The sequence below is a fragment of the Rattus rattus genome, chromosome 16, assembly GCF_011064425.1.
Source record: "Rattus rattus isolate New Zealand chromosome 16, Rrattus_CSIRO_v1, whole genome shotgun sequence".
Classification (NCBI taxonomy): domain Eukaryota; kingdom Metazoa; phylum Chordata; class Mammalia; order Rodentia; family Muridae; genus Rattus; species Rattus rattus.
The window spans coordinates 38,634,337-38,661,725 of NC_046169.1; the positions used below are offsets into that span (position 1 = coordinate 38,634,337).

Consider the following 27,389-nt stretch of genomic DNA (forward strand, 5'->3'; position numbering starts at 1 on the left):
CGGCCGCCGGGAGCTCGAGGCTCCGGGCGCAGAGGCTGCGCTGTCACATGGGCGGCGGCGACGGGGCCGCATTTAAGCGGCCAGGGGACGGCGCCCGCCTGCAGCGCGTCCTCGGGCTCCGCTCCCGCCGGGCGCCCCGCTCCTTGCCTTCCGGGGGCCCCGCGCCACCCCCGCCGGGCCATGCGAGCGCGGGCCCCGCCGCGATGAGCTCGCACATCGCCAAGAGCGAGTCCAAGACGTCGCTGCTCAAGGCGGCGGCGGCGAGCGGGGGCAGCCGGGCTCCCCGCCACAGCTCTGCGCGGGACCCCGGGCTGCGTGGCCGCAGGCTGCCCGGTCCCTGCCCCGACTCGCCTGCAACGTGCGGGGACCCCAGCTCGCGGAGGCCCCTGTGCCGGCCGGTGCCGCGGGACGAGGGGCGCGCGGGAGCCGGCGTGGGCTGCCCCAGGCGCACTGCAGGCCCCGGGAGACGCTACCGCCGGCCCGGGGGCGCGATGGGGAGGAACGGGGGCTGGCGCCGGCTCTCAGTCTACGGGGCTCCCTGCGATCGCGGGGTCGCGGGGACCCGGCTCCCGCTGGCACCCCCGAGGCGGACCCGTTCCTCCACCGGCTGCGCCCCATGCTCAGCTCCGCCTTCGGTCAGGTAAGGGCCGCGCCCCTCGCCCGCGCTCGGGGCACCGGCGCTCGGGACCCTACGGCGGCGGCGCGTCCCCGGCCCTGCTCGCTCTGCCCAGTCGGGGCGCACCTCGGCTCATCCTGTCCTCCCGCGGCCCTGGCACTCCGCCACCCCCGTGTCTGATTCAGCACCCTGTGCGCTGTCCACACTCCGGGCCTCTTCCTGAGCTCTGCTCAGCCGAGCCTGCCTCGCACCTGCAGGAGCGACCTCCGCAATCCTCCCGGGAGATTTTCCGGGGTCGTGAGCAGCGCTTGGAGCAGGCGGCGCCAACCCGCTCCTCTGGCCTCTGGCGACCCAAAGGAGCGAAGGGCTTGCAGTCTGAGCGGCAGAGGGGAGGACCTGGGAGTCCGCTGAGTTGTTTGCATATGAATTTCTAATAGCCGCGACTTAGAGCGTCCTCAAAGGTCTGGAGAAAGTTAGGGGATTGGAAAAATGGGGAGGAGAAGAGATGTCTGGGCAGGCATGAAGGGTCTGCCCAGGGCTACGGCTCCATCTGGGACTTGAGAATGTTTTAGGAAAGATGGTATTCCAGGGATGCCATCTGGAGACAGTTAGGCAATTGTGGGATAAGACCGAGAAAATGTAAGCCTGAGTTCTTGTGTCTAGGGTCAGGAAGGCCACTAAGAGGTCACCGGCGACTCGTTTTTTGTTCCTCGCACGCCTTTGCCCGCAAGGACTCCAGTCAGCCAGGCGTTTACAAACAGCTCAAGGCTACAGTGTGGGGTTGTGTCGCAGGGGAGACAGGAACCCTTGAACTTCTGAGCGAAGCCAAGATTTCCTCTAGTTCCGAGTCTGTAATTGAATCGAACTCACGGAGGGAGGCAGTTCAGCAGAGGCGCTGAACTGCAGAACGCTGGCTGGCATGGTTTTAGACGCAGGGGGTCTAAGCGTTTCTGTGGCAGGATCTAAGGCAAAGATAACCACCTCAAGCTCCCGGCTTGCTGTGCGGGATCAGTACTACAAGGAGGCCGCGTGTGTTTTGCTTCAGATCTGCTCACTTCTTTTCAAAAATACTACTCTGCAGTGGCTAATGCAGGTGGAGCTCTGTCATGAAGGCAGCTGCACGTGGATTCGGGTTGCACGGGACTGCTGGGATGGTGTGATGGGGCCAGCGGCACAGGGCTTTGTTCCTGCAGGGAGCCCTGTTAGCGGTGCTCAGGAGTAGAGGTTTGGACGCAGAGCCCTGCGAGCGAGAGCCTGGCTCCGTGCCAGGGAAGATGCTCACTGCAGTGGTTTGTGTGTTCCAAGGAGCGGAAGCATGTTAGGAGCGATCTATGGGTCTGGACTGGGTTGTCACCCAAACGCTGTGTCGTGAGTGGGGAATTTTGATTCACTCAGTTACCAAGCATTTCTTGAACGCCCACTTTCTCCAGGCATTGGTGGTCCACTAGGAAGGGAGCAGTGGGGTAGTCAAGATCTGGGCTGTTTTGGAGCTCTTGACCCAACAGTTTGGAAGGTGCCCAGTCACAGGCTGATTATTCAACTTGCCAGCAATCTGGGGGGGGAAGGACCGTTGCTTCCCCACCCTTGTAGCATTTGCCTGCAGAGGCCCCAGTCTGAGCTCAGAGCCTTTCGACCGCCTGCTCCTCACCTCCTCCAACCGCTCAGCCATTAAGTGGAGACTATTCTCCAGCCCCAGGTTCTGAAATGTCACAGGGTCACTTGAGTCACGAGAAGCTGGAAGGTCCCATGAAATATTTACTACCTCCCTCTGGAAGCTCTTGCCTCTCAGAGCCGCAGACTTTCTGCCCCCCCCCCGCTCCCCCTCCCCCCAAGCACATTCAGTTTGAATTTCCTGTGACTCCTCTAAGGGATCAAGACGACAAACCCAGCTGGGGGGATCTGTATCAAGAGCCTCCAGTCTCCTTTGACCAGGAGGAAGTAGTCTTTCCTTGCTATCTCTGTCTTGCATTGAACGTTCTGTCCTTAGAGACAGGGTGGAGACTTAGAGAAGGCAAAGTGGGGTCCTGAATGCAGAAAGTTCCGGGTGGACCCACTTAGGGCAGAGTGTATTTTGTTCAGGCCGTTAACTTATTTATCCATTTTTTGACCTTTTTTTTTGTTGTTGTTTGAACTATTATCTCATCTGGGCTTTTATTTATTTGGGGAAAAAAAGGGAGAGATGAATTATAGTGTCTCAAGGAGAATTTGGGACGTTAAACGATTTACGCAGGCCTCTGTATAAAGCTGGGTCCACTGTGTGCCACCAAGCCAGGGCTGTGTCTATGTCCGTGTTGCTGATACCAATTAACTATAAGGTCGCCTTCCTTCTGCTTGTAGTAGCAGCAGAGCGAGCCAGGATTGGGCACAGTAGAGCTATCTAGATAGACTCTCCACACTCGGGGAAGTGGGAAGCAAGATCCGCCCCCCCCTTCCCCAATCGGCAACCTGGAGTTGCTCTACTGCCTGTAGGGAGACACTGTGGCTTCAAGGCTTAGGTATGGGACGGTGGCTGGGAAGGTACCAGATCCCTAGCTTCCAACTCTGTCACTTTGTATCTCTGTGACCTTGGCATCATTCTCCCTCTGTGGCCGTGGTTTCTTCATCCAGGAATGAGACCGAGGAAAGGCTACCTGGCAGGGTTGTGATAAGGCTCACAGGAGATTAAGGCTATCAGAGGCCTGGTTCACGCGAGAGCAGCCTGCGTTGTTCATTTCACTGCTCGAATTAAGAGTCACTAAAGAGGGGTGTCTAGTAAGGGCTGCCATGTAAGGCAAGGAAGGCTTTTGAAAGAATGGGCTCAGAGCTCAGTCTCCGTGAACTGTCCCTGGTTCTACCAGCTAAGGACACGTCACCTGGATGCCCCGACTGTGGGGCATGAGACGAAACCGTAAGTGAGCAGGATATGGGGTCTTGGAAGACTATGGTAAGAACACACCTGCTCTTGCTTTAAAGCTTAAGAAGAGACGAAGGCCCCAGCTTAACTCCCCCAGCTCTGGTCCCATCCTAGAGAAGCGTCTCTCTTGATCTGGAGGGACCAGCGCGGTGTCCACACAACAAGCAAAAGCCTCACAGCATTCCCGAGTGACTCATGAGGTTCCTCGTTCCTGAGGTACAGATGAAGAGATAGGTCAGGGCCATAATGGTTCGGGTCCTGCAGGTTCAACTGCATCCGCCCGTGTCTTAAAGACGAGGACCGTGAATCTCCGATCCTGCTCCACCTGCTCTTTTCTGATGTCTTTCCTTCGGGGCCTGGGGTGAGGGAAGAGAAGGTCAGCCTGTGGTTTGCATCAGTCACGATGCTAGGAGTGGCTGAGTCAGTGGATGAGCATCCTCGGGGACGTCTGGATGTCTGCGTTTGGCTCCAGCTGTTTCCGGTGATCGACAGGGGTACTCAAAACCTCAGCCCAGAATCCACGACCATCACCAGAGTCTGTCCTCGGAGGGTTGGCATTGTCATCTCCCCTTTTTGAAATGAGGACACAGGCTCCGGAGAGGGCAGTGCCTGCCAGAGGTCACAGAGTAGATAAACAGTAACACCTGTCACCTGAGTGGCACTGGGCTGGCCAGGAAGAGAAGGGAGTCATCAGAAGTGTCCACGGGGGGTTGGGGATTTAGCTCAGTGGTTAGAGCGCTTGCCTAGGAAGTGCAAGGCCCTGGGTTTGGTCCCCAGCTCCAGAAAAAAAAAAAAAAAAAAAAAAAAAAAGAAGAAGTGTCCACGGGGCACCCCTCATGGTGTGCCCCAGCTCTCCCCCTGAGTGTCCCGGCACTGGGTTATCACCCAAGTTGATATGTTGCTGGTAGATCTGGTCAAAACCTAAGTCCAGCCCCCTCCTAATCAGGGATAACCAGCGATGGGCTCATCCTTCTCACCCTCTCATCCTATTATCCATTCACAATCCGAAGCATGGCCTCAGAAGCTCAGGGACTCGCAGAGTATAAGAAAAAGGGTGCGTGTCACAAAGCACTCTTCCACTTCCTAGAGGAAACTCCCAACCTTCAGCCTTGCTGTATTTTTAAGGGAAGGTCAAGCCTCCTGCCCACTGCCCAGTTTATTTTAAGGAGTCTGTAAAACCCCATATCTGTTCCTTCTGGATCCTTGGCTGACCTTAAAACCTCAGTAGTGTCAACCCCACTCTTACCCCAAAGCAGAATGGATGGGGTTGGGGATTAAGCTCAGTGGTAGAGCGCTTGCCTAGCAAGCACAAGGCCCTGGGTTTGGTCCCCAGCTCCAGGAAAAAAAAAAAAGCAGAATGGATTTTGAATTTTTCTACAGTTTATTTATTTAAAATGTATATATGCCAAGTGTGGTGGTGCACACCTTTAATCCCAGCCCTTGGGAGGCAGAAGTATGCATACATGTGAGTGCATGTGTGTGTTTGTGTGTGTGTGTTTGTGCATGCATGTGTATGTGTGTATATGTGTGTGTACATGTATGCAAGTGTGTGTATGCATACATGGAGGGTATGTGTGTATATGTGTGTGTACATGTATGCAAGTGTGTGTGTATGCATACATGGAGGGTATGTGTGTATATGTGTGTGCGTGTGTGCAAGTGTGTGTGCATGTGTATGTGTGTACATGTGTGTATATATGTGTGCATTTATGTGCAAATATGCATGTGTGTGTTTGTGCATGCATGTGTGCATGTGTATGTGTGTATATGTGTGTGCATGTGTACAAGTATATGCGTGCATGTGTGTGCAGGTGTTCATGGGTATGTGTGTATATGTATGTGTGCAAGTGTGTGTGCATGTGTGCATGTTGCATGTGTGCATATTGCATGTGTTTGTATTTGTGCAAGTGTGCGTGTGTGTGCGTGCGTGTGTGTGTGTGTGTGTGTGTGTGTGTGTAGAGTGTAGGTCAAAAGACAGCTTTCAGGAGTTGGTTCTCTCCTTGTACCATGTGGGTCCCAGGAATCCAGCTCAGGATGTGAGGCTCAGCAGGAAGCACTTTGACCCACTGCACCATCTTGCCGACCGGCCGAATGGGCTTTCTTTAAGCATTTGATTGGTTTTGCTGTCTTCTGTCTCCAGTTTCCAAGGACAGAGGCATACAAAGCCAAGGTCGACAAGTGCCTGTTATATCTGAGCCTGGCCTGCAGGGGGCAGGAGTGACCAGGGCTGAATAACGGGATGAGTGGATGATGCATCTAGTCCTTTAAGGCCAGTGCTAGGCAGAGGAAGGGGACAGGTTTTAGGCGCCAGACACTGGGTGGGGCCCTTTGTGAATATTGTTTCATTAATCACCCATAAAAACCCCAAAGAGGTGTTAGTATCTAAGAGACAAGTTCCAGAAGACCAGAGTGAATCAGATCCATCGCCATCACTCTGACTCGGCATTCTAGTCTCGGTCCATTTTGGTTTTGTTTTTTTTTTTTTGTTTTTTTGTTTTTTTTTAAGATTTATTTATTTATGTATGTGAGTACACCGTAGCTGTCTTCAGACACACCAGAAGAGGGCATCAGATCCCATTACAGATGGTTGTGAGCCACCATGTGGTTGCTGGGACTTGAACTCAGGACCTCTGGAAGAGCAGTCAGTGCTCTAACCGCTGAGCCATCTCTCCAGCCCAGATTTACTTATTTTTACTTTGTGTGTAGGAGGTTTTTTATTTTTCCCCTGCTTGTCTGTGTTCCACATGTGTGCCTGGCTGGAACTGGAGTTACAAAAGGTTGTGAGAAGTGGGTGCTGGGAACCAAACCCCGGTCCTCTGCTAGAACAGCAAGCGCACATAACCACTGAAGGGTTTCCCCAGCCACTCTCAGTGGATCTTCACGCCAGCGACAGGTTCGAGCTCCCTAGAGAGCGGACAGTCTCTGCACTCAGCCGCCTACACTCCCTGCACCAGGGACTTCAGGGCAGGTTCCAGCCGTTTCTGTGTTTGCCTTTCTTAGCGTTCTCTGAAATATAGTTAAATAGCCGTGCTCCTCACGCTCTCCTGCCCACCTGTGAGGATGGAGACTCCCGTTGCTGCTGTTCCTCTTTATTGTTCCCAGAGCCAAGCACAGCACCCGGCACATAAACGCCGGGCAAAGGATACTTCCTTCTTCCACTTGAATAATTACTTATCAGCGCTATTAGGTACCACAGGCTTTCCTGTATGCGCCGTATTAGCCAGACAGGGAAAGTCCCATTTTCTAACGGAGGAAACTGAAGCTCGGGAATGGAAGGTGATCAGAGCCAGAGCCTGGGCTCAACCTTAAACCCCAGATCCTTCCCCATACATCCGAGGCCACTGACCCTGACCCCTGGCCCAGCGGAGTGCTTCCTCCTTACTGCGTTGCGGTTCCGTTAGCTGTCTGCCCCTCCCCAGCTGTCTGTCCGGCATCTTCACCCTGTTTCCTGCCCTTTAGGTGTTCCCACCCAGGCTCCTCCTTTTGTGCTCAGGGAGTGGCCTCTCCCTTTTCTCCTCCTCCAGGAGTATGGCCCAAACAAGGCATCGAGAAACTGCCTTGGCTAAACCATTCCCTGGTCTGCAGCGACACACGGCACCACAGCCATCGTGAGCCAGCCAACGACTTCCTTTATAGCCTCGCAGGAGGAAGCTTGTGCCACTCACTGGGCAAGGCACCCAGCCATCTTCGCTAATGAGATTTCTGACCAGACACCCCAATGGACAAAAGTCCCTGGGAGAGGAAACAGTCTGGGCCGGTGTCTGCGATTGCATCAGGGGCCAGGGAATGGATCAGCCTCCTGGTCTATCTCTGGCGCCCCCTGCTGGGGAAAAGCTGGCTGCACGGAAACAGGAATGCATCTCTGGATTGCAGCGCTCAAACCGGGACATCTGAGGTATGAGAAGAATTCTCTTGACAAAGCGAGAATTTGGAGGGACGGGGAACATCCAGTCGTCTGTAAAGTTCCAACAGTGGGACTTTGAGGACCACCTTTAGAAGGCAGCCAGTCTCCCTGTTCTGCCCTCCAACAAAGCCAGTGAAAGACCCTTGGTCAGGATTGGGAGGAGGATGGGAAGGACCAGAGACCTTGGCCACGACCTCTGTGCCAGCACCGCCTTCATTCTGCTCCCCTCAAGGCCATCGCTTGGCTTCCCGAGGGTCAGGGAGCCTTTAGCAGAGGGAACAGAAGGAAGAAGCAGATGCCAGCTGTGGGTTCAGCTGTGCTGCCAGCCCTGGAGCCTCGTTCCATGTCAGTGATGAGGCAAGTGTGAAAAATGGAGCGTAATAGAGACGTCACAAGATCTCCCAGGCCCTCGACTGAGAGCCGCCTTGCTGTCCATCCAGCTGGAATCGCCAGGGGCGGATGAGCCATGCTTGTCCGGCTCAGTGCTCTTCAGATGAGGCATACATCTCCCTGGGGTCCTGTGTGTGCATGCATGTGTGTGGTTAGTGGGTGTGTGTGTGTGTGTGTGTGTGTGTGTGTGTGTGTGTGTTCGTTCACCCGCACGCATTCGCACTGCAAGGTTTGCAAGCTGTGAGGCACCCTGGCTTTGGGGGCCCAAACTAGCCAGCTTTCCCCTTTCTGGATCTGCTGGCCTAATTCCCAGCTGCAGCTGCCACCTTGGGTCCCCCTCCCCAAGGCAATCTCCCTGCATATTTGGCAGCATGGGAAGGAGGGGGCTGAGGGGAGGGGAGAGATGCAGAGAATGGACTCAACGCTAATGCTTTAATCTGATGTTGATGATCCGCGAGGCTTCCAAGCGCCAGTGCCCTCTGTGATCTACTCTCCAGGGGATTTTTTTTTTTTCCGGTGCCATGCACTTTTTCCTTCAGCCTTTGGCTCCTTAAGAAACTGACCAGAAAGTTAAACCTAGACGCACAAACGCACATACAAACCACCAGGAAAAAAAAAAAATCAGCGGGAGCAGTCAGGCAGGCGAGCACGCGCGCTCCAGATCAGCTCTGTCCTGGAGGAAGAGCCGGCTCGGACAGAGAGTCGCTGGGGTTGGCAGTGACCCAGACTGAGGTCTTCTGGCCCCCCAGAAGCCTCCTTCATGGACCCAGAGACCGCCAAAGGGGCTGTGTCAGTGTAGAATGGGCAACTGCGTCAAGTCGCCACTAAGAAACCTCTCGAGAAAGGTATGTTTGTGGAGCGCCCAAGTCTTGGTACTGGGGTTGGGGGCATCTTGCCGCCTACCCCGGAGGGGATGAAGTGGGTGGGCGTCGGATACTCTCTACCCTTCCCAGGGTGTCTATCCAAAACCGCGTCCCTGCTCCGACTTCAAGACACCCTCCATTGGCCGATTCTTACGTTCTAGGCAGGCTCTAGCTAAAGTTAGGGCTAAAGCTGCCTGGGGTTGGGGGTGGGAGGTCATGGGGTCCCGGAAGGCCATATTTGGGAATTCACGAAAGAGGTAAGAGAGAAATCATGTGACTTTGGGGCTTTAGGGTTGTAACATGAAGAGTGGAGATTCGTAGGACGTCCGTGTACAGATAGCTACCCTCGAGTCTAAAGAATGGGAGACCCTTCAGGAGCAGGCCACAGGGATCAGAGGGTCTGTGCTTCTCACTGGTACGCTCTAAGCCGCTGGTTCTCAACCTTCCTAATGCTGCAGTCCTTTAATACAGTTGCTTGTGTTGTGGTGACGACCCCCCCCATCATTGTTATTTTTGTTGCTACTTCATAACTAATTTTGCTATTATGAACCATAATATAAATAATCATGTAGATAGAAGTTTGCCAAAGGGGTCGTGCCCTGCAGGTTGAGAACCACCGATCTAAGCCTTCAAAACTATGGGAACCGTATTAACCAAGGACATTTCCCCCCTTTTGATTCTACTCAAACACTAACTCTCGAGTCAGGAGTGGGAGTCAGGAGACTTAGAACCCAGAGTGGCTTCTTTTGAGAAACACGGTGCCTAAGAGATATGTGGGTCAGGATTCTACATGTCACTTTCTAGGGTGGATTTACTGCTTGTATGATAGGATTTCTTTCGCAAGAATTCCTTTGAGAAGGCAATTGTTCGCTCCTCGGGCATCATTAGGGTCTGGGCTGTGCCTGCAGGATGTGTGCTCTCTGCCTGTGTGTATTGTGCTGCGTATGTTGCTGGCTGGCAGCAGTCAGGTCACAGACTGATAAAGATTTTTGCTTCCAGTGTTTTCATTTTCCAAATAAAAGTGATTGCCCATTGAGGGGGCGGGGAGACTGGAGGGTCAGGTGACTCACCGAAGGAGTTGGATTGGCTGATGGAGCCGTCACTCAGGTCCCACCTCATCTTCCCCATTAAGGTTTCCGACCTCTCGATTTAGGACACTTGGGGCTTTTCAGCTTGTCGCCTTCCTCTCGTGTGGCTAAGCTGCTCACATCGAATTTCATTTAATCTTCGGCCGTTCCTTGGGCTGCTCGGAGGGCTGACGCTTCCCTCGTGCCTCAGAGTCTGCCATTCTCTCAGGGGAGGCTTCTGCCCGGGAGGTGGTTTGGGGAAGCAGAGGCTGATCTGAATTAGAGGATCACAGGCAAATGCCACCGCAGAGGGATATGAATTTAAGAACGAGTCCTTTCCTCCGCCTCCAATCATCTCCGGCTGAAGAGTGCTCAAGTCAGACCACACAGGGCTCCTCCTCCCGGCCATGTGATTGTGGACGAATTCCTTAACGTTCCATTGACTTAGTTCCATCATCGCCCATCAGTTGGGCGTGCTGATGGGCACGTACCTCTTCCAACGTGTGCCTCAGTGGGAATCAAACTCAGATCTGTACACCCCCCGGGCCTGAGCTGTAGTGGCTTTTGCTTGTTCTGTTCTGCCAACTAGAAACAAGGGCTTATTCTGAAACCGCATTTTGAGTATTTGGGGTTACACGTATGGGCCACTACAGCTGGTTCATAATGCTTAGGCCTTTTTTCTTCTCTTTTCTCTCTCTGGTTGGTTTTTTTTTGTTGTTGTTGTTGTTTTGTTTTGTTGGTTTTTTTTTTTTTCTTTTTTCTTTTTTTCGGGGCTGGGGACTGAACCCAGGACCTTGCACTTCCTAGGCAAGCGCTCTACCACTGAGCCAAATCCCCAACCCCTGGTTTTTGTTTGTTTTGTTTTGAGACAAGGTTTTATGCATAGCCATGACTGGCTTGGAATTCACTATGTAGACCAGACTGGCCTCAAACTCATAAATTTCCTGCCTCTGCGTCCCAAGTACTAGGCTCAAAGGCGTGTGCATCACTACGCCCAGACCCTAGTATTTAACTCTCAAAATGGTTGTGTGCTGTGTGCAGTGCCGGATGTATAGTGCTGGACATGAGTTAGGGAGCTCACTATCATCCAAGGTAAAGGAGGGGGTAAAAACGGAAGAGATCGGCGATCATCACCGCTGCTTTTGACATGAGGCTTCTGTTTGTAGCCCAGGCTGGCCTCAAGATCCTCCTGCCTTAGCTGCTGCACATTAGATGTACAGCATAGTCTTGAGCCGTCATACCCAGGCAGACTTCATTCCCAGAGCCTCATACGTGCCGAGCCCTGTGCCTCTGCCCACTGAGCCACACTGCAGCTGGCAAGGCTCCGAGTCCCCTGGAGAAGTGATCATAACTCTTAGGAACCATTTCTTTTTTTGGACGTCTTACAACGTATCAGACATCTGCCATCTCACTCCCTCTTCCCTTCTGAATACTTCCCCTGGCTAGTTTGCAGAGAAGGGAGCTGGGCCCGGAGAGGATTTCCGAGGTCATTCTGTCGCTAGCAAGCAGAGTTGAGGATTTAGAGCCTGCCCTGTGTAAACTCGGAGCTGGTATTCCGTGCGTGCCTTTTCTTTCTCCCAGTGCCAGAAATGTTATTCATAAATTCCAAAACATGACCCCCGAGACTGTCTAGTTCAACTCCCCACTCTGTAGAGCGACACGCCCTCTCCTGTCTCATGAAGCTCCCACCACCCTTCACATTCTCCTTGAGCACGAGTGGACCGCACCGTGCACCCTCGGGTAGATGGTATTGTTAGAGAGCCGGAGGTAGTGCCATTCTCTAATACTCTGGCCTCTCCTGGTTCCAGCCCAGGCGTTCCTGGCCCCTGGCTCGGCTCCCTGAGTGGAAGCTGGGAATATGGACCTGGTGATACGTAGCCTGCTTCTGGCCCTGAACCGGGCAAGACTAGACTGTCAGGTGTCATCATCGCTGGCTGGGGAAGAACGGCTGCCTCCTGGGGCAACGCGGTGCCAGGCAGAGCTACACTCAAGAGATTCAGTGGAAATTCCCAGCCACCACTGGCTTATTCTTTGTGGGAGCAAATCCCTCTCCATCCTTCTCATTTCTCTACTGATTGGCAGATGCTCCCCCACTTCCCCTGGAGCCAGAAGTAAATGCCTTCTGGCTCCCAACATCTCTTAACTCGCTCTACCAACACCATTGTCTGCACCGTTGCCGTAACTACGGCAACTTCATTTATTTGGCTCTTACTGTGTTCTGAACGCTATGCAGAGCACTCTATAGGCCGTACGTAGCTCGCTCGTTGGCTCACGAGAGCCTTGTGGATACAGACGATTGCCCCCCAAGAATGCGGAGGATGCTGGGGCACGGGGAGATGCACAAGGTTACACAGCGAGCAAGTGGCAGAGCTTTGCCCGTGACGGTGTCCAGAGCCAGCACACGAACCGCTCTTAGGATTCTGTGCCACCTTCTCCCCCCTCTCTCTCCCCCTTACCCTCCCTCTCCTCCTCCTCCTGTCTGTGCTTCTCCTGAGCCAACACGAGTGAGATTCGTCCAGAAACAGAAAGTCTGCTTTTCCACAAACATCTCCAGTCAGATTACTTCCTGGAGCTAGTCCTCCATCCAGTCCCGGACTTCTCATGGACCCCTTCTTAGAGGGAAGGGCTCTCTGGTCTTTGCCATTTCCAGCACAGCTTCAGAGGTGTGAGCAAATGGGGCAGAGATTCAAGCTAGAGTGAGCCTTGCTCCGTGGACGTCCCTCATGTTCTGAGATTTCTTACAGCTGACCCTCGAGCCTTGGTCTGAGTCACTGTGTCTCCTTTGAGGAACTCAAGTTCTGTTCCTCCTTCTCTAGGTCTGGAAGGGGTTAAGAGGCTGGAACTGAGTCTCTGAGGTTCCAACAGAACAGGCTGCCCCGTCTACACCTGTGCGTGTGCTTAGCTAGAGGTGGCTGGTTAGAAGAGGGCTAGTTGGGATGGCGAGTGTATAGTTCTGTGTGTCTCAGACAGACAGCTCTCTTGGGAGTCCAGCTATCCCGCTGTCCTTGGGAAAGTTCTGCTACAAGCTCCCACGCTGAAGAGAGGCTGTCCCCTTGAGGGGCACGGTGCTGGACCTGGGAGGCACTGGGAATTCTGGGAGGCCTGGATCTAGCCGCATGTTGTGTCTGGACACTGCTTATCCTAAGGGGAAGGTCTGTGGAGCAATGCTGACTTTTTATAACTGTGTGGGAATCTTCAGGCTGGCTGGGGCCTGAGAGCACAGCTATATTTGGTCAGATGGCAAGGCCCCTGCCTCAGCCTCTGGAGCGCAAGGAGGCCAGCCTGGGCATGGAGCCAGGGAAAGAGGGCGGGAGAGGAAAGGAGAATTGCTGGAAGACCGCCCAATTAGGGCGTCACGAACAGGTGGAACCTGGCACAGGTGGGCCTCGTCTGACCCACTGATGCTTTTTGAACCACATTTGGCACCTGTGGCCCGGCATGGCCTGGGTAGCACCACCCATTTAGAGTGAGTGCACAGCGTCCATTCTGCCCCCTCCCCACTCCCTACCACTCACCTGCCTTTTTTTTTTTTTTTTTTTTTTTTTCTCTTTTTTTTCCGGAGCTGGGGACCGAACCCAGGGCCTTGCGCTTGCTAGGCAAGTGCTCTACCACTGAGCTAAATCCCCAACTCCTCACCTGCCTTTTATTTGCCAGCAATGGTATCGTTGGTTTGTGACCTCCAATTAGCAGACTTGCGGAAGCCCTGTGTTCTCTGTGTCACCAGTTCTGCCTGGCTCTTCTGGTGGGGGTGCGGGAGGGGTTGTCCAGCTAGGGCAGGGCCTGAGTCTATCAGAAGGCTGGGAGACAGGATGTAGGTCCCAGGGCTGAGTTGGGACACTGGAAACATTTAGGGGAAAGGACATGGGACACTCCTGAGTAAGGGCAGATGCCGCTCCCTCTGCTTCACTCTGAATGTCATGCACACAAGTGTGTGATTCTCTGTATACGTGTGCGTGTGCGTGTGTGTGTGTGTGTGTGTGTGTGTGTGTGTGTGTGTGTTTGCGTGCACAACCTACTTCAAGCACCACATCTATCTCTTCATGGGACATTTCGGCCAAGGATTGGAGTCTCCATCAGTTGGATTAATTAGATATTCACCCTTGTACACGCTAAAGCTCTCAGGACTTCATCTCGTGACTCTCAAGGATCTTCTAGAATCAACAGCCAGGCCAGGGCTGGGAGGGCCCAGGCGAACAGGGAGGTGACACCTCACCCCTCTTTTTATTTGCTTGGTTCTGGCTGAAGATGCGCCAGGAAGAGAAGACCAGCTACATGGCGGTGCAGACAAGTGAGGATGGGCTGGCGGATGGCGGTGAGCTCCCTGGACCACTCATGATGCTGGCCCAGAACTGTGCGGTCATGCACAACCTGCTGGGTCCCGCCTGCATCTTTCTCCGAAAGGGTTTTGCCGAGAACAGACAACCTGTACGTAAGTTGACCCGGTGCAGCCAGCCGAACCTGGCTTCACATGGCTTCACATGGCATGAGGAGGTGCTGGGAAGAAAAGGGGTTTTGTAACCTAGCAACCCCAATTCTCAACCCCCCCCCAACTTGTGAATCTGATTCTTGAAGTTTCCCACTCATGGCTCCAAAGTGAGTCTGTATCAACCACTGAGAAATGATTAAAGCCGGGGGCTGGAGAGATGGCTTAATGGTTAAGAGCACTGGCTGTTCTTGTGAAGGACCTTGGTTTGCCTCCTAGCACACACACACACTTGGTGTTGACTCCAGTCCCGGGTGGGGGGAGGGGTGTATGTGTGGATCCGATGCCCTCTTTTGATCTCCATGGGCACCGTGACATGCATACACATATATTCATGCAGACAAAACACTCAAACACATACAAAATAAATCTTTTTTTAAAAGTCTCAAAAGAGAAATAAATAATAAAAGCAGATAAAAGACCCAAGACCCGACACCCACTAGAAATCGGAAGGCGATGACAGGTGCTTGCTGAGAGGAGTCAGAGACACGAAGATCTCTGAGGCTCACTGGCCGGCCCAGAACCAGTGAACCTGAGGCCCCAGGGAGAAAGACCTGTCTTAAAATATAAGGCGGATGGGGCAAGGGATGGGCTGGCCAGGTGGCTCAGTGGTACTGCGCTTTCAGGGGCCTTGGGTTCAGTTCCCAATACCTCATATCACATAGCTCATCTTTGACTCTAACTCCAACGCCATGGAGATCACACTGCCATCTTCTGGCCCCCAGGGGTTCTTCATTCATGGGCTTGTATACAGGCACAACCCTCGGCGGTTAAGAGCACTGACTGCTCTTCCAGAGGTCCTGAGTTCAATTCCCAGCAACCACGTGGTGGGCCACAACCATCTGTGATGGGATCTGGCGCCCTCTTCTGGCGTGTCTGAAGACAACCACAGTGTACTCACAGACATAAATAAATAAATCTAAAAAAAAAAAAAAGGTGGAAGACTCCTAAGGAGAGCATTTAAGGCTGACCCCCATCCTCCATACGCACACTATCACAAATGCAATCACATGGTCCTGCGTGCACACACGCCTCCACGCGTGCCTGTGTGAGCGCACCTGCGCATGCGCAGGTAAACACGCACGGGCACTCCTTGAGCACCTTACGGCGTGCAGAGGAAACCAACGCTACGTCAAGTGTCTTGGTGGGATCGCCTCCCAGAAGTCCCAATTCCCAGAGGCAGGGGCTTTTGCCCTCCTCATTACCATGGTGGGGAGACTAAGTCCGATACAGTAACACGTTTGAGGTCACACTCCCACGTGTCAGCGACAGGATTCAGACGCAGCTAATTCTGCAGTTTCTGTGCTCTTAGCAGCAATGCAGTGTACCCAGACGGTCTCCTGGTACGCTATGCTGTGACATCCTCTGTCACGTGTGGCTGTTGACCTCTAGGGAGGTGGCCAATGAACGGAATTATTGATTTGGTTTGGGTTTTTTTTTTTTTTTTCATTAAAAGCTTTGTTTTGGCTGAGGGTTGAGCTTGTGAGATCTTGAATATGCTAGGCACCGGTTCTATCCTGAACTGTATACCCCAGCCCTCCAGTTCGAATATAAGTAGCCACGGGTAGTTAGTGGCTACCGTACGGAGCAGCCTCCTCCAGGTGTCTTCAGCTGTCACAAGGAAGAGGGTGACGAGGCTGTCAGGGATACAAGCGTTTGTAGATCACATTGATTTAATTTCAAATGCTAAATACATGTTTTTGAGGAATGCACGCAAACTCCCTATGAGTTTCACCCACTGACATTCACCCACGTTTCGGCCGAGAAAGCTAGCTTCAGAAGCGGTCCTCAGCGAGGAGGTAGCAGCCAGAAGCTTCAAACCTGGGTCTGTCTGACTCTAGGTTCTGAGGGCTTCTCCTAACTGCACAAACTGGGGGGAAAACATGCATGTTTCCAAGGCTGCCTGCACTCCCCCGACCCCAGGAATGGTATATATACTACTCTGGAACACAACGCATGTCCCCCCACTGCCCGGCGCGGGACTTGGGGGCAGAGTGGGAGACTGGGTACAGCCACCAGGGTTGCTGTAGAAGGGCCACTGTAAAGTTTTTCCTCTCCACAACATCACACAATAAAATTTTTAAAACCTTGCATTTGGGGCTGGAGAGAGCCCAGATGTGAAGAGCGCTTGCCGTTCTTGAAGATGACGTGAGTTCAGTCCCCAAAACTCACCCTGAGTACACAACTGTGTGTATCTCCAGTTCGGGGATCTGATGTCCTCTTCTGGCTTTTCTTTTTTTTTTTTTTTTTTTTTTATTCTTTTTTTTTCGGAGCTGGGGACCGAACCCAGGGCCTTGCGCTTACTAGGCAAGCACTCTACCACTGAGCCAAATCCCCAACCCCCTCTTCTGGCTTCTTAGAACACCAGGCATGCAGGCAGTGCACATATATACATAAGCAGGAAAACACTCATATATATCTGCAGGGCCGGAGAGGTAAAGGACTCAGCAGTTAGGAACACTGACTGCTCTGCCAGAGGTCCTGAGTTCAAATCCCAGCAACCACATGGTGGCTCACAACCATCTGTGATGGGATCTGATGCCCTCTTCTGGTGTGTCTGAAGACAGCTACGGTCTACTTAAACATAAGAAATAAATAGATCTTTTAAAAAAAAAGTCTTAAAAAATGTTTAAGTAAAAAAAACTTTGCATCTGCCCTGAAAATGCACAAAATTATTATTTTTTATCCTCATTTCCTGAATAATAAAACATAGCAACTATTTGCATAGTATTTGCATCGTATAAATAGAACAAGTCATCTCGAGATGATTTGAAGTATACTGGAGGAGGTATGTAAATGATATGCAAAACAGCGTGCCATTTTACGTAAAGGACTGGAGCATCGTTGGATGTTGGCATGCCTGGGGTTTCTGGAATCAATCCCCCACTGATAGCGAAGGATGACTGTACAATTATTATCACTTACTGGAGATAGAATACATGGAAATGTGTCTTTTTGGCCACCCAAGAATGTCCAGGAACCTATATTTCTGTCTTGGAGCAGGAGTGACTCTTGTGCTGTGTACACCATGCCAGCCTTGGAAGGGAAAAGCCTTGCGGCCATGTGTCATCACAGACACAAACTCCCTTCCAGCAACCCCCTCAGCTAGAAATGTCCCCTGCAAGGACCTGAGAAATCTGTAGCCTGCTCATTCCCAACTCGAATACACTCTGAACATCAACATAACGCTTCCATTTGGACATGGTTCTCAGACTGGGTGCCTATATCCTTTGTCTCCATGGCCTTCACGCGCCTTTAACAACCTTTGTGCACAGCTGAGACACCCCACACTCACTATGGCCTTCCTGTGTGCCTGTGTTACTGATGTGGGAGCCAGTGCCTGCTGTGAGCCTCCTTAGGGTAGCCAGACCTCCCTCATATTCTCTACACCCTAAGGCAGAGAGCAGGAACATGGCACCCATATCTATTATGAACCAGGAGTTCCTGGGCAGGCCTGGGGCGATGGCGTCATCACCAGGGGCCTACCGGGCAGGCCTGGGCGATGGCGTCATCATCAGGGGTCTACTGGGCAGGCCTGGGCGATGGCGTCATCATTAGGGGCCTACCAGGCAGGCCTGGGTGATGGCGTCATCATCAGGGGCCTATCCCATGCTTCCTCTAACTTGTTTTTTGGAAACTTCTCGGGCAGCAATTTTAATGCCTGGATGCAGGTTTTGCTTTTGTTTTTTAGCTCCCTCTGGAGATACAGGCCCTGCTGGAAGCTGCAGATATGCAGCCCCCAGGTCCAGGGCATGGGGTCACACCGGGGGGGAGGTGGGAGCAGTGCCCACGAAGCTGGACACAGCTACAGCTCTTCCTCACATACCCTGAGCCCCTTTTCCTCTCTCTGGGTTGCCTGTGTGGCCTCTGCCTGCTCTCCCCACCGTAGCAACCCCCATCTTCCATCTCGTGCAGGCCTCTTGCTGCCAACTTCCTCCTGGTGTCGCTGGGTGGTCTTTTTCTTCTGTGGCGACTTCTCCGGGCCCTATTTTATTTACAGGTTTTTGTCTCTGGACCAGCTCTGTTCCCATTTGTGTCTGGACAAGGGAGCAGCTCTTCGGCGGCCCACAGTCTTTGCAGGGACTATTGGGTGTGAGGCATCTCTGTCAATACCTTTCTGGTTCTAAGACTTGGGGACTAAGTATTTTTCCCTCAAGGTCCAGACAGACCTCTGCTCATCTCCCATCACCTGCCCCCTACTGCCTGCTGCCTCTTGGATGCCCTCTTTGGATGGGCATATTGTATGTTCTAGGTCCTTTTCTGCTGCTAATGTGACGTGTTCTCTCGTTTCAGGATAGATCGTTACGACCAGAGGAGATCGAAGGTAAAGTCAGGCCCTTAGGGGATAGGGCTGCTCAACTCCCTTTGTGTGGGGATGGTTTTGGTTTTGTTGTTGTTCTGTTGTTTTGTTTTTCCAGACAGGGTTTCTCTGCATAGCCTTGGCTATCCTGGAGCTCACACTGTAGACCAGGCTGGCCTCAAACTCAGAGATCCACTTGCCTCTGCCTCCTGGGTTCTGATCTAATGGCGTGCATCACCACACCTGATGGTTTGGGTTTTTTTGTTTGTTTGTTTGTTTGTTTTGGTTTTTTTTTAAGATTTATTTATTTTATTTATACAAGTACACTGTAGCAGTCTTCATGCACACCAGAAGAGGGCATTGGATCCTGTTTACAGATGGTTGTGAGCCACCATGTGGTTGCTGGGAATTGAATCAGAACTTCGGGAAGAACAGTTAATGCTCTTAACCACTGAGCCATCTCTCCAGCCCCGGTTTTTTTTTTTTTTAAGACAGGATTTTTCCACATATTTCCTGGTTGTCCGGCAACTTACTACATAGAATAGTCCAGCCTTGAACTTAAAAAGATCCACCTGCCTCTGGGTGTTGGCAAGAGGAGAGGCAGATTCAGCTTGGGGCAGTCCCTAGCACAAAGCAGGGATCATTTTGTAGAGAGCCCTGGGCAAGCCAGAGAGGCCCAGAGGACGCCAGGGTTTGCCTCTCTGAGCTGGTCCCAGGCTGCCTTTACTTAAAGGGTTCTTTGGGTCCCATCTCTGATCACATCTGCCCCTGCTGGCTTCCCCAGAGCTCCGAGAGGCCTTCCGGGAATTTGACAAGGACAAGGATGGCTACATCAACTGCCGGGACCTGGGGAACTGCATGCGCACCATGGGCTACATGCCCACTGAGATGGAACTCATCGAGCTGTCCCAGCAGATCAACATGAACCGTGAGTCGCTGCCCTCCCCACCACAGGGGCCTGGGGTCGACTTTTGTTTCTCGTTCTGTGGCTCGTGGTTTCTGAGCCTCGGCTTCCTCCCTTGTAAATCAGGGTTGTAACGAGACACTAGGAGTAAGTTAGGGCCTCGGGTGGACCACAGCCTAGAACTGGGCTCACAGTAAGAAGGAAGAGGATGCTGTTGGTATCACGAGGTCTTTATCCGCGTCTTTATCTGGGTTCTGCAGAAACAGGGATCTGGGTTTGAGGCATTTGTCATACAAGGGAAGGGAAGTGCAGGGGGGAACAGGGAAATGGGAAGGAAAGGGAAGGGGAGAGGAGGGGCCCACCAGGATAGACTCATACCGACTGCTGCTGGGGCCACGGGAGTGTAAGCCTATTCATGACGTTGGTATGGAGATAGTTGCTTGGTAGAATGCTGGCCTAGCATGCTCAAAGCCTGGGTTCAGTCCTAAGGAATGCATAGACCAAACTTGGTGGCACATGCCTGCAGCTCGCTGATTTGACTACAGGGGTTGGTCAGCAAGTCCCAGGTATCCTCCTGAGTCCACCACACCCCACACCCCCTGTGCTGAGGCACAGACGTTCTAGATGAGGGCTGGAGAGAGAGATGGCCCCCCAGTTAAGGGCACTGGCTCCTCCTCCAGAGGACTCGGGTCTGATTCCCAGCAACCACATGATGAGTTAACAACTGTAACTCTAGGACATTCTGACCCCCTTCTTCCGGCTTTGTGGGCACCAGGCATGCATGTGGGGCATAGACAAACATGTAGGTAAAGAACCCATACATGGGGCTGGAGAGATGGCTCAGCGGTTAAGAGCACTGACTGCTCTGCCAGAGGTCCTGAGTTCAAATCCCAGCATCCACATGGTGGCTCACAACCATCTGTGATGGGATCCGATGTCCTCTTCTGGTGTCTGAAAGCAGCTACAATGTACTCATATAAATAAAATAAATAATCTTTTTTAAAAAAAGAATCCATACACATAAAATAACAAATCTTAAAAACAAAAACAAAAACAAAAAAACAAGTTCAAGGTCATCCTCAGCTACATAGCAAGTTTGAGGCCAGCCTGGACTCCATGGGCTCTGTATGATGATGATGGTGATGATGGTGGTAGTGGTGGCTAGGAGAAAGCCAAGGCCGACAATATGTGTCTGTGATTCCAGCACTGGGGAGGTGGAGAAAGGTAAGGCTCATTGACCTACTACTGTAGCTGAGTTAGTGAGCTTCCGGTTAGTGAGAGACCCTGCTCCAAGCAGGAAGGTGGAGAGCAATGGAGGATGTGCCTGACGTTGACCTCTGGCCTTTGTAGATGCTCGTAGGCCTGCATACATAAAGGCGCATATACACAAACACAACTAAAAGCTATGCCGGGGGGGGGGCACCCCCACCTCCGCTTGCTGCAGTCATTGAAAGATGAAGCCAGCAGGCAGGTGCCCTACCTCCTTCCACTGAGAGTCGCTTGAAAGTTGCGTTTGTATTTGCACAGCTGAGTAAAGGCAGGCTCGGAGCACGCCATGGAGCAGGTACGGGGAACCTCCGAGAGCGTCTTGGCTCACCCGGCTCTGTGGCTTCTTTCTCCTGTTTCCTTCTGCCCACTATGAGACTCTTCCCTTTCCCGCTCCCTGGCCACCCCCCTCGAGTCGTTTCCTGACAAGCCCCTTGTCTGTGGTCTGACCTCACTGCCCTCAGTCACACCCCAGGACTTGGAGATGGAGGAGAGCGGGGAGGTTGCTTGGTGAGAGGTGTGTACCTGGCGGGTTGAGCGTGGCTTAGTCCCTTCTTTTTTGCAACAGTGGGTGGCCACGTGGATTTCGATGACTTTGTGGAACTGATGGGCCCTAAACTCCTGGCGGAGACAGCAGATATGATCGGTGTAAAGGAGCTGAGAGACGCCTTTCGGGAGGTGAGGGATGGGTGTCGACAGGCAGGGGTGGAAGGGCTGAGTCTCAACCTCTGGATGACTCTGAAGGATCCTGAATCCTGGTTCCTGGTCTCTGACCGTGGGCGGGGTCTTGGATCGGAAAGGAGACCTGGCATAGGGGGAACCCCGCTCAGCTTTGGGGTCTGCCGCCCATCCATGCAGCGTGCTCTCCCTTTCACCTCCCAGTTTGACACCAACGGTGACGGGGAGATAAGCACGAGCGAGCTGCGAGAGGCCATGAGGAAGCTCCTGGGTCATCAGGTGGGACACCGGGACATAGAGGAAATTATCCGAGACGTGGACCTCAATGGAGATGGACGAGTGGACTTCGAAGGTAGGCGGGGGCTTGAAAACGGGTGTGAAGCGGGCCAACCACGGAGCCCTCTAAGCGCAGGCGCACTAGGAAACCACCAATCCCACTCAAGTTTCTGTGCCTCGCCCCGCCCCTTGCATTTCTTCCGCTCTGTGTACATGTCGATCCACGCCCATGCCCATCCGTGCGTCTGTCTACCCGTCTGTCACTCATACTGTTCATTTCTTCATCTGTCCAGGTATCTCTAAAAGTTTGTCACCATCTCTAAAGTTATTGATACATATCGATCCCTGCATTTATCGATTTATTCTGCATGCAATCATTGGCTATACACTCGCTCGTGCGTACGTCTCGGTACCTGGGCTCCCAGCCTCGCCTCTCCCCTATTCTTCTATGGTTTGCTCTATAGTCACACACTTCCTTGCAGCCATTCCTTGCATTCCTGTCTGTCCTGTATCCTGCTATCCATATATCTGTCCACCCTTGTGTCGGTCTGTTCACCCAACTGTCTCTGTTCACCCTCTCCTGAGCATCACGGTTCCTCAGCCCTGACCTTAGGCCTCTGACATCTGACCACAGCTTGCTTTCCCAGCCATAGCATCTATCGTTCCTTCCCTCTGAGCTGCCTTAAGACATGCTGAAGACATGCGCCCTGTGCCGCCTTCCTGTGAATCTGCTAGCCATTGTGCCTGGTGCCTTCTTTCCACTTGGGATAGATAATTTAAGTTGCATTTATCCATCTGTCTGTCTGTCCATCCAGTCTGTGTCTTGCACACACATTCCATGGCATGAGTATGGAGAACAGTCTGGAGGAGGTGGTTCTTTTCCTCCTTCAAATGGGCCCTGGGGATCAAACTCAGATCTCCAGTCTTTGCAGCAATCACCTTTACCTCCTGAGCCATCTCACCTACCCTTGAGTGAAATTCTACTTATTTTCCAGTACCCAGCAGTAGACGCTTCTACAGAGTGAGCCTCCTCTTTTCTGACCTCTGTTCATTTCAGGTCCGTCCCTTTTCCTCACCCTATACCCCATGGCTGCCCTAATCAACTCCAAAATTTAAAAGAAGAGTAACTATTTTGTTTTGTTTTTAAGATTTATTTTATTTTTTTTAAAGATTTATTCATTTATTATATATGAGTACACTGTAGGTGTCTTCAGATACACCAGAAGAGGGCATCGGATCTCTTTACAGATGGTTGTGAGCCACCATGTGGTTGCTGGGAATTGAACTCATGACCTCTGGAAGAGCAGTCGGGTGCTCTTAACCGCTGAGCCATATCTCCAGCCCAAGATTTATTTTATTATATATAAGTACACTGTCGCTGTCTTCAGACACACCAGAAGAGGGCATCAGATTCCATTACAGATGGTTGTGAGCCACCATGTGGTTGTTGGGATTTGAACCCAGGACCTCTGGGAGAGCAGCCAGTGCTCTGAACCACCGAGCCACCTCTCCAACCCTAACTCTGTGTCCTTTATCCCAACATTTCCTAATTTTATTTTATTTAATTTTATTTAATTGTTTATTGTCTAATAAACACCTCACACACCGATAAGATTCACTAGACAGCCCCCTCTCTCTCTCTCTCTCTCTCTCTCTCTCTCTCTCTCTCTCTCTCTCTCTCTGGATAGGTTTTCACTCTGTAGCCCTAGATGGCCTGGAACTTGTCCTGTAAACCAGAGGGGGTTGAACGATCCTTTCAAAGGGGTTAAGTATCAGGAATCCTGCATATCATATATTTACATTTCGATTCATCACAGTAGCAAAGTTACGGTTATGAAGTAGCAAGGGAAATAATTTTAGGGTTGGGGATCATCAGAACATGAGGAGCTGTATTAAAGGGTCGAGGCATTAGGAAGATTGAGAACACAGGTGTAGACCAGGCTGGCCTCAGACTCAGAGGTCTACCTGCCTCTGCCTCCCGTGTGCTGGGGCTGAGTCTGTGAGCTGACACACCTCCTCAGCAGGTATCTTAAAGGAATCAGTAAAGCTTTTGGTGTCCTTTATGGGCTTGTCACACGTGGCTTTGTGTGTATACCTCTTTCTTCTCACGATGCTGTGGCCTGTACCTCCATCACGCATGTTAGACACAAGAAAACCAAGGCTCAAGAAGTAACCAGGCTCAAAATTGCCTAAAAGCCAGGCACAGTGGCCTGTGTCTTTGATCCCAACACCAGGCGGGCAGAGGGATGTGGATCGCTGTGAGCTCAAGGCCAGCCTGATCTTCGTAGAGACTTAGAGGACACCCAGGGGTAGGTACATAGAGACTTGGGATACAGACCGAGGTTGGAGTCAGCCGTGCATGGCGCACAGCCCCGCTCTTGGCGCTGTAGGAAACGGAAGGAAACAAGTAACATTCATCTTATACTCTAGGAACTCGCCTTCTGGGTGGAAAGCCAGGATGAATGTGCGCTGGTCTGTGCCCAGAACACAGGGGTCAGGAGGTCTTCTCTGGGAACAGCCTGCCTTCGAGGGAAGAGAGAGGACACTGGGTGGGGAGGAGCCTCTAGGAACTCTGCTAAGGGAGATGCTCAGGGATTAGCAGCACCTGCTGCCCTGGCAGACGGTCCAGGTTGCCAGTGCCCAGGTTCTGTGTCCCACAGGTGCCTCTAACTCCAACTCCACAGGACCCCATGGCCTCCTTTGCCCTCACAACACCCACCCATCCACACTCACAATTAAAAATAGAGATAGGGGCTGGAGGGATGCTCGGTGGTTAAGAGCACTGTCTGCTCTTTCAGAGGTCCTGAGTTCAATTCCCAGCAACCGCATGGTGGCTCACGATCGTCTGTAATGGGAGCAACAGTGTACTCACATACATTTAAAAACATCTTTTTTTAAAATAATAAAGGAGGGATATCTATCCCAGTGAATTGAAGGTGTTTGTCAGTATAGAATCCCAAATGTGGGTGTTTATGGCTGCTTTATTAGCAGTTGCCAATGTTAGCGGGTTTTTTTTGTTTGTTTGTTTGTTTTGTTTTTTGTCTAAGCCCCGCCCCACAGTTACCTGGCAACAGCCAGGTGTGCCTGACTCACTATAAAAGGGGCTGCTTGCCCCCTCCTCTCTCTTGGTCTCTCTTGCTCTTCCCTTCTTGCTCCTGCTCTCTCCTCATCCCCTTCCCTCCTCTCTTCACATTACCCACCTCTACTCCTCTATTTCTCTATTCTCTCTCCCTTCCTTTCTCTGCCTCTACTATCCTCTTAACTTCCTTCCTCATGCCCTGAATAAACTCTGTTCTACACTATCCGATCCTGTGGCTGGTCCCTCAGGAGGTCCCTCAGCATGGGCCCGCTGAGGCTCCCCCCCCCCTTTATCTGTTTTATAAACACATCAGCCAAAACCTGGACACAGCCAAGATGTTCCTCTGTAAGTGAATGGATTAAAAACCCATACAACTGTAATATACCCAGGGGACAGTGTTGGAAATGCCAGGCTGGATCAGACCGGGGAGCGCTGTGAGGCCACCCCACCAGGGAAGAGCTGCGAGGATGTCTGCAGAGGTCAGACTTGCAGACCAGAGGCTCCCAGAGCCCCACGAAGATGGAGGGAGGTGTTGGGGACAGCGCAGCCTCGGAGCAGGGGTGAGGAGGAGGGGCCTGACCACAGGGTCGTTTGCTGGCTCTGATTGCCACTCTCTCTACCCGCTCCTGTCCCCTCCCAGAGTTTGTCCGGATGATGTCTCGCTGAGGCCGCTGAGGGGCTCCTCCAGGTCTGCCAACTCCCACAGGCGGGGAGAAGAGCTGAGCTCGCCTCACCCCGCAGTAGCTGCCGAGAGCCCAGGATGTACTGGCGGATGGGGCCTGCCTGCACCCCGGGGAGGTGCCCACCCCGGACCCCCACCCCTCCGCACTGTGAAAGACTCACAACTCCTGCAACTGGAAAAGGGGGCGCCCGCCGGCGAGGAGGCCACAGTGCCAAGCCGGTAGAGGACACGCAAGGCGCCAAGTGCCATCTGCCCAGCCGCTGCTGGCTGGGTGGGCCAGGGAGCCCGCCAGCAGACCCCACACAGCATGTCTGCCCCGAGGGCAGAGCCTTTCAGCGCCCTCCCGATGCCCGTCCCAGCTCGCCTAGCCCTTTGATCTCAGAACCAATAAAAAAAAAAAAAAAAAAAAAAAAAAAAACAAAAACGGAGAATGACAGAGAGGGTGGTCTTTCCTTTGTGCCTGGTAGAGGAACCTTGTGCGTGACCAGAACTGGGTGGATTTTCTTGCCTGCCACATACATTGACAGTATTCTATACCCCGCAACTTCCATTCTCGTATATTACATAGTCCAGAAATGTGGCATTTTTTAGGGGGTTGAGGGTGGTTTTTCCAGATAGGGTTTCTCAGTGTAGCCTTGGCTGTCCTGGAATTTGCTCTGCAGACCAGGCTGATTTCAAACTCAGAGATCCACCTGCCTCTGCTTCCTGAGTGCGGGGATCAAAGGCCCGCTCCACCCTGGAAATGTGGCCTCTTTTAAGAGGGAGACTGATATGGCTATGTAGCGGGGTCGCTGCTTCAAGTAAGACCCGGTTCTTTGTTTCTTGGCAGAGTGTTTAGCTGAACGTTATTATTTGTTATGGGCACATGTATTTTGCCTGTGTGATGCCTCTGCACGGTGTACATTCCTGGTGCCCGCAGAATCAGAGGAGGGGCTGGGTCCCCTGGAACTGGAGTTACCAGACAATTATAAGCTGTCATGTGGGTGCTAGGAATTGAACACAGATCCTCTGGAAGAACAGCCAGTACTCTTAGCCTATGAGCCATCTCTCCAGCTCTGACCTGGACCTCACGACCCTTCGCACTCACGCACGCACGCACGCACGCCTCTCTGGAGGGCTGGCATTACGGGAATGCAATGCGGCACCTGGTTTTGCGGTGCAGAGGACCAAACTTAGGGTTTCCCGGAAGCAGAGTAAGCGTTCTACCATCTGATCGGGATACCCCTTATTTCCTTCTAACATAGAGGACAGGAGAGACAAGGTTGTCTGAGGAGATGAATGCTGGAGCAGGAGTCATGCCTCCTGACTGCCAGGAGATTCCAGAGTGATCAGGGAGACATGCTAGAAACACCTTCAGATGTGATTATGGAGTGCGACCCTGCACTGAGGGAAGCAGACAGGAAGCAAACCGGAAGCAGACCTTGCTCAGACAGGAAGCAGGGCATGAGGAGGCCTGCCCTGCCCTGCCCTGCCCTAGGGAGGTGAGAGGAAGTGGTGTCAAGGGCTTTGCTCTGGAGGAGACCCCACTGAGACTGGCAGTTGCTCTGTGGGTTTGTTTACTGTGTGTGACTCAGGCCACGGTGTGCCCTCTCGGAACCTGTTTCCTGTGTGTAATGAGGAGGCGATTCCACACTGAGGACATTGAGTTTTGCATCTTTAGGGACTGACTTTTGTGACCTGGCGAAATAGAGCCACTGTAATCAGTGGGTTTAGCTTCCACAACTGATGGGCTGGAGGATTTTTTTTTCTTCCTTCCTTTCTTTCTTTCTTTCTTTCTTTCTTTCGTTCTTTCTTTCTTTCTTTTCTTTCTTTCTTTCGGAGCTGGGGACCGAACCCAGGGCTTTGCGCTTGCTAGGCAAGTGCTCTACCACTGAGCTAAATCCCCAACCCCTGGGCTGGAGGATCTTAAAGGAGACATTTGTGAGAAGCTGTTTGGAATCTTGGGCAGGCTTGGAGCATACTTGGGCAGACATATGGGGATAGGTGGA

The 27,389-nt window shown here is 52.4% G+C and overlaps 1 protein-coding gene across 1 annotated transcript; it reads left to right on the forward strand.

Annotated features, from left to right (window-relative positions):
* On the forward strand, positions 1-25,798 carry Cabp1 (calcium binding protein 1). Its single transcript, XM_032886667.1, is given in 7 exon segments — positions 1-414; positions 417-640; positions 18,510-18,540; positions 19,301-19,444; positions 21,255-21,364; positions 21,569-21,716; positions 25,360-25,798. Coding segments are annotated over 7 exon segments (1,050 nt in total). The 5' UTR covers positions 1-47; the 3' UTR covers positions 25,386-25,798.
* The last annotated feature ends 1,591 nt before the right edge of the window (positions 25,799-27,389 follow it).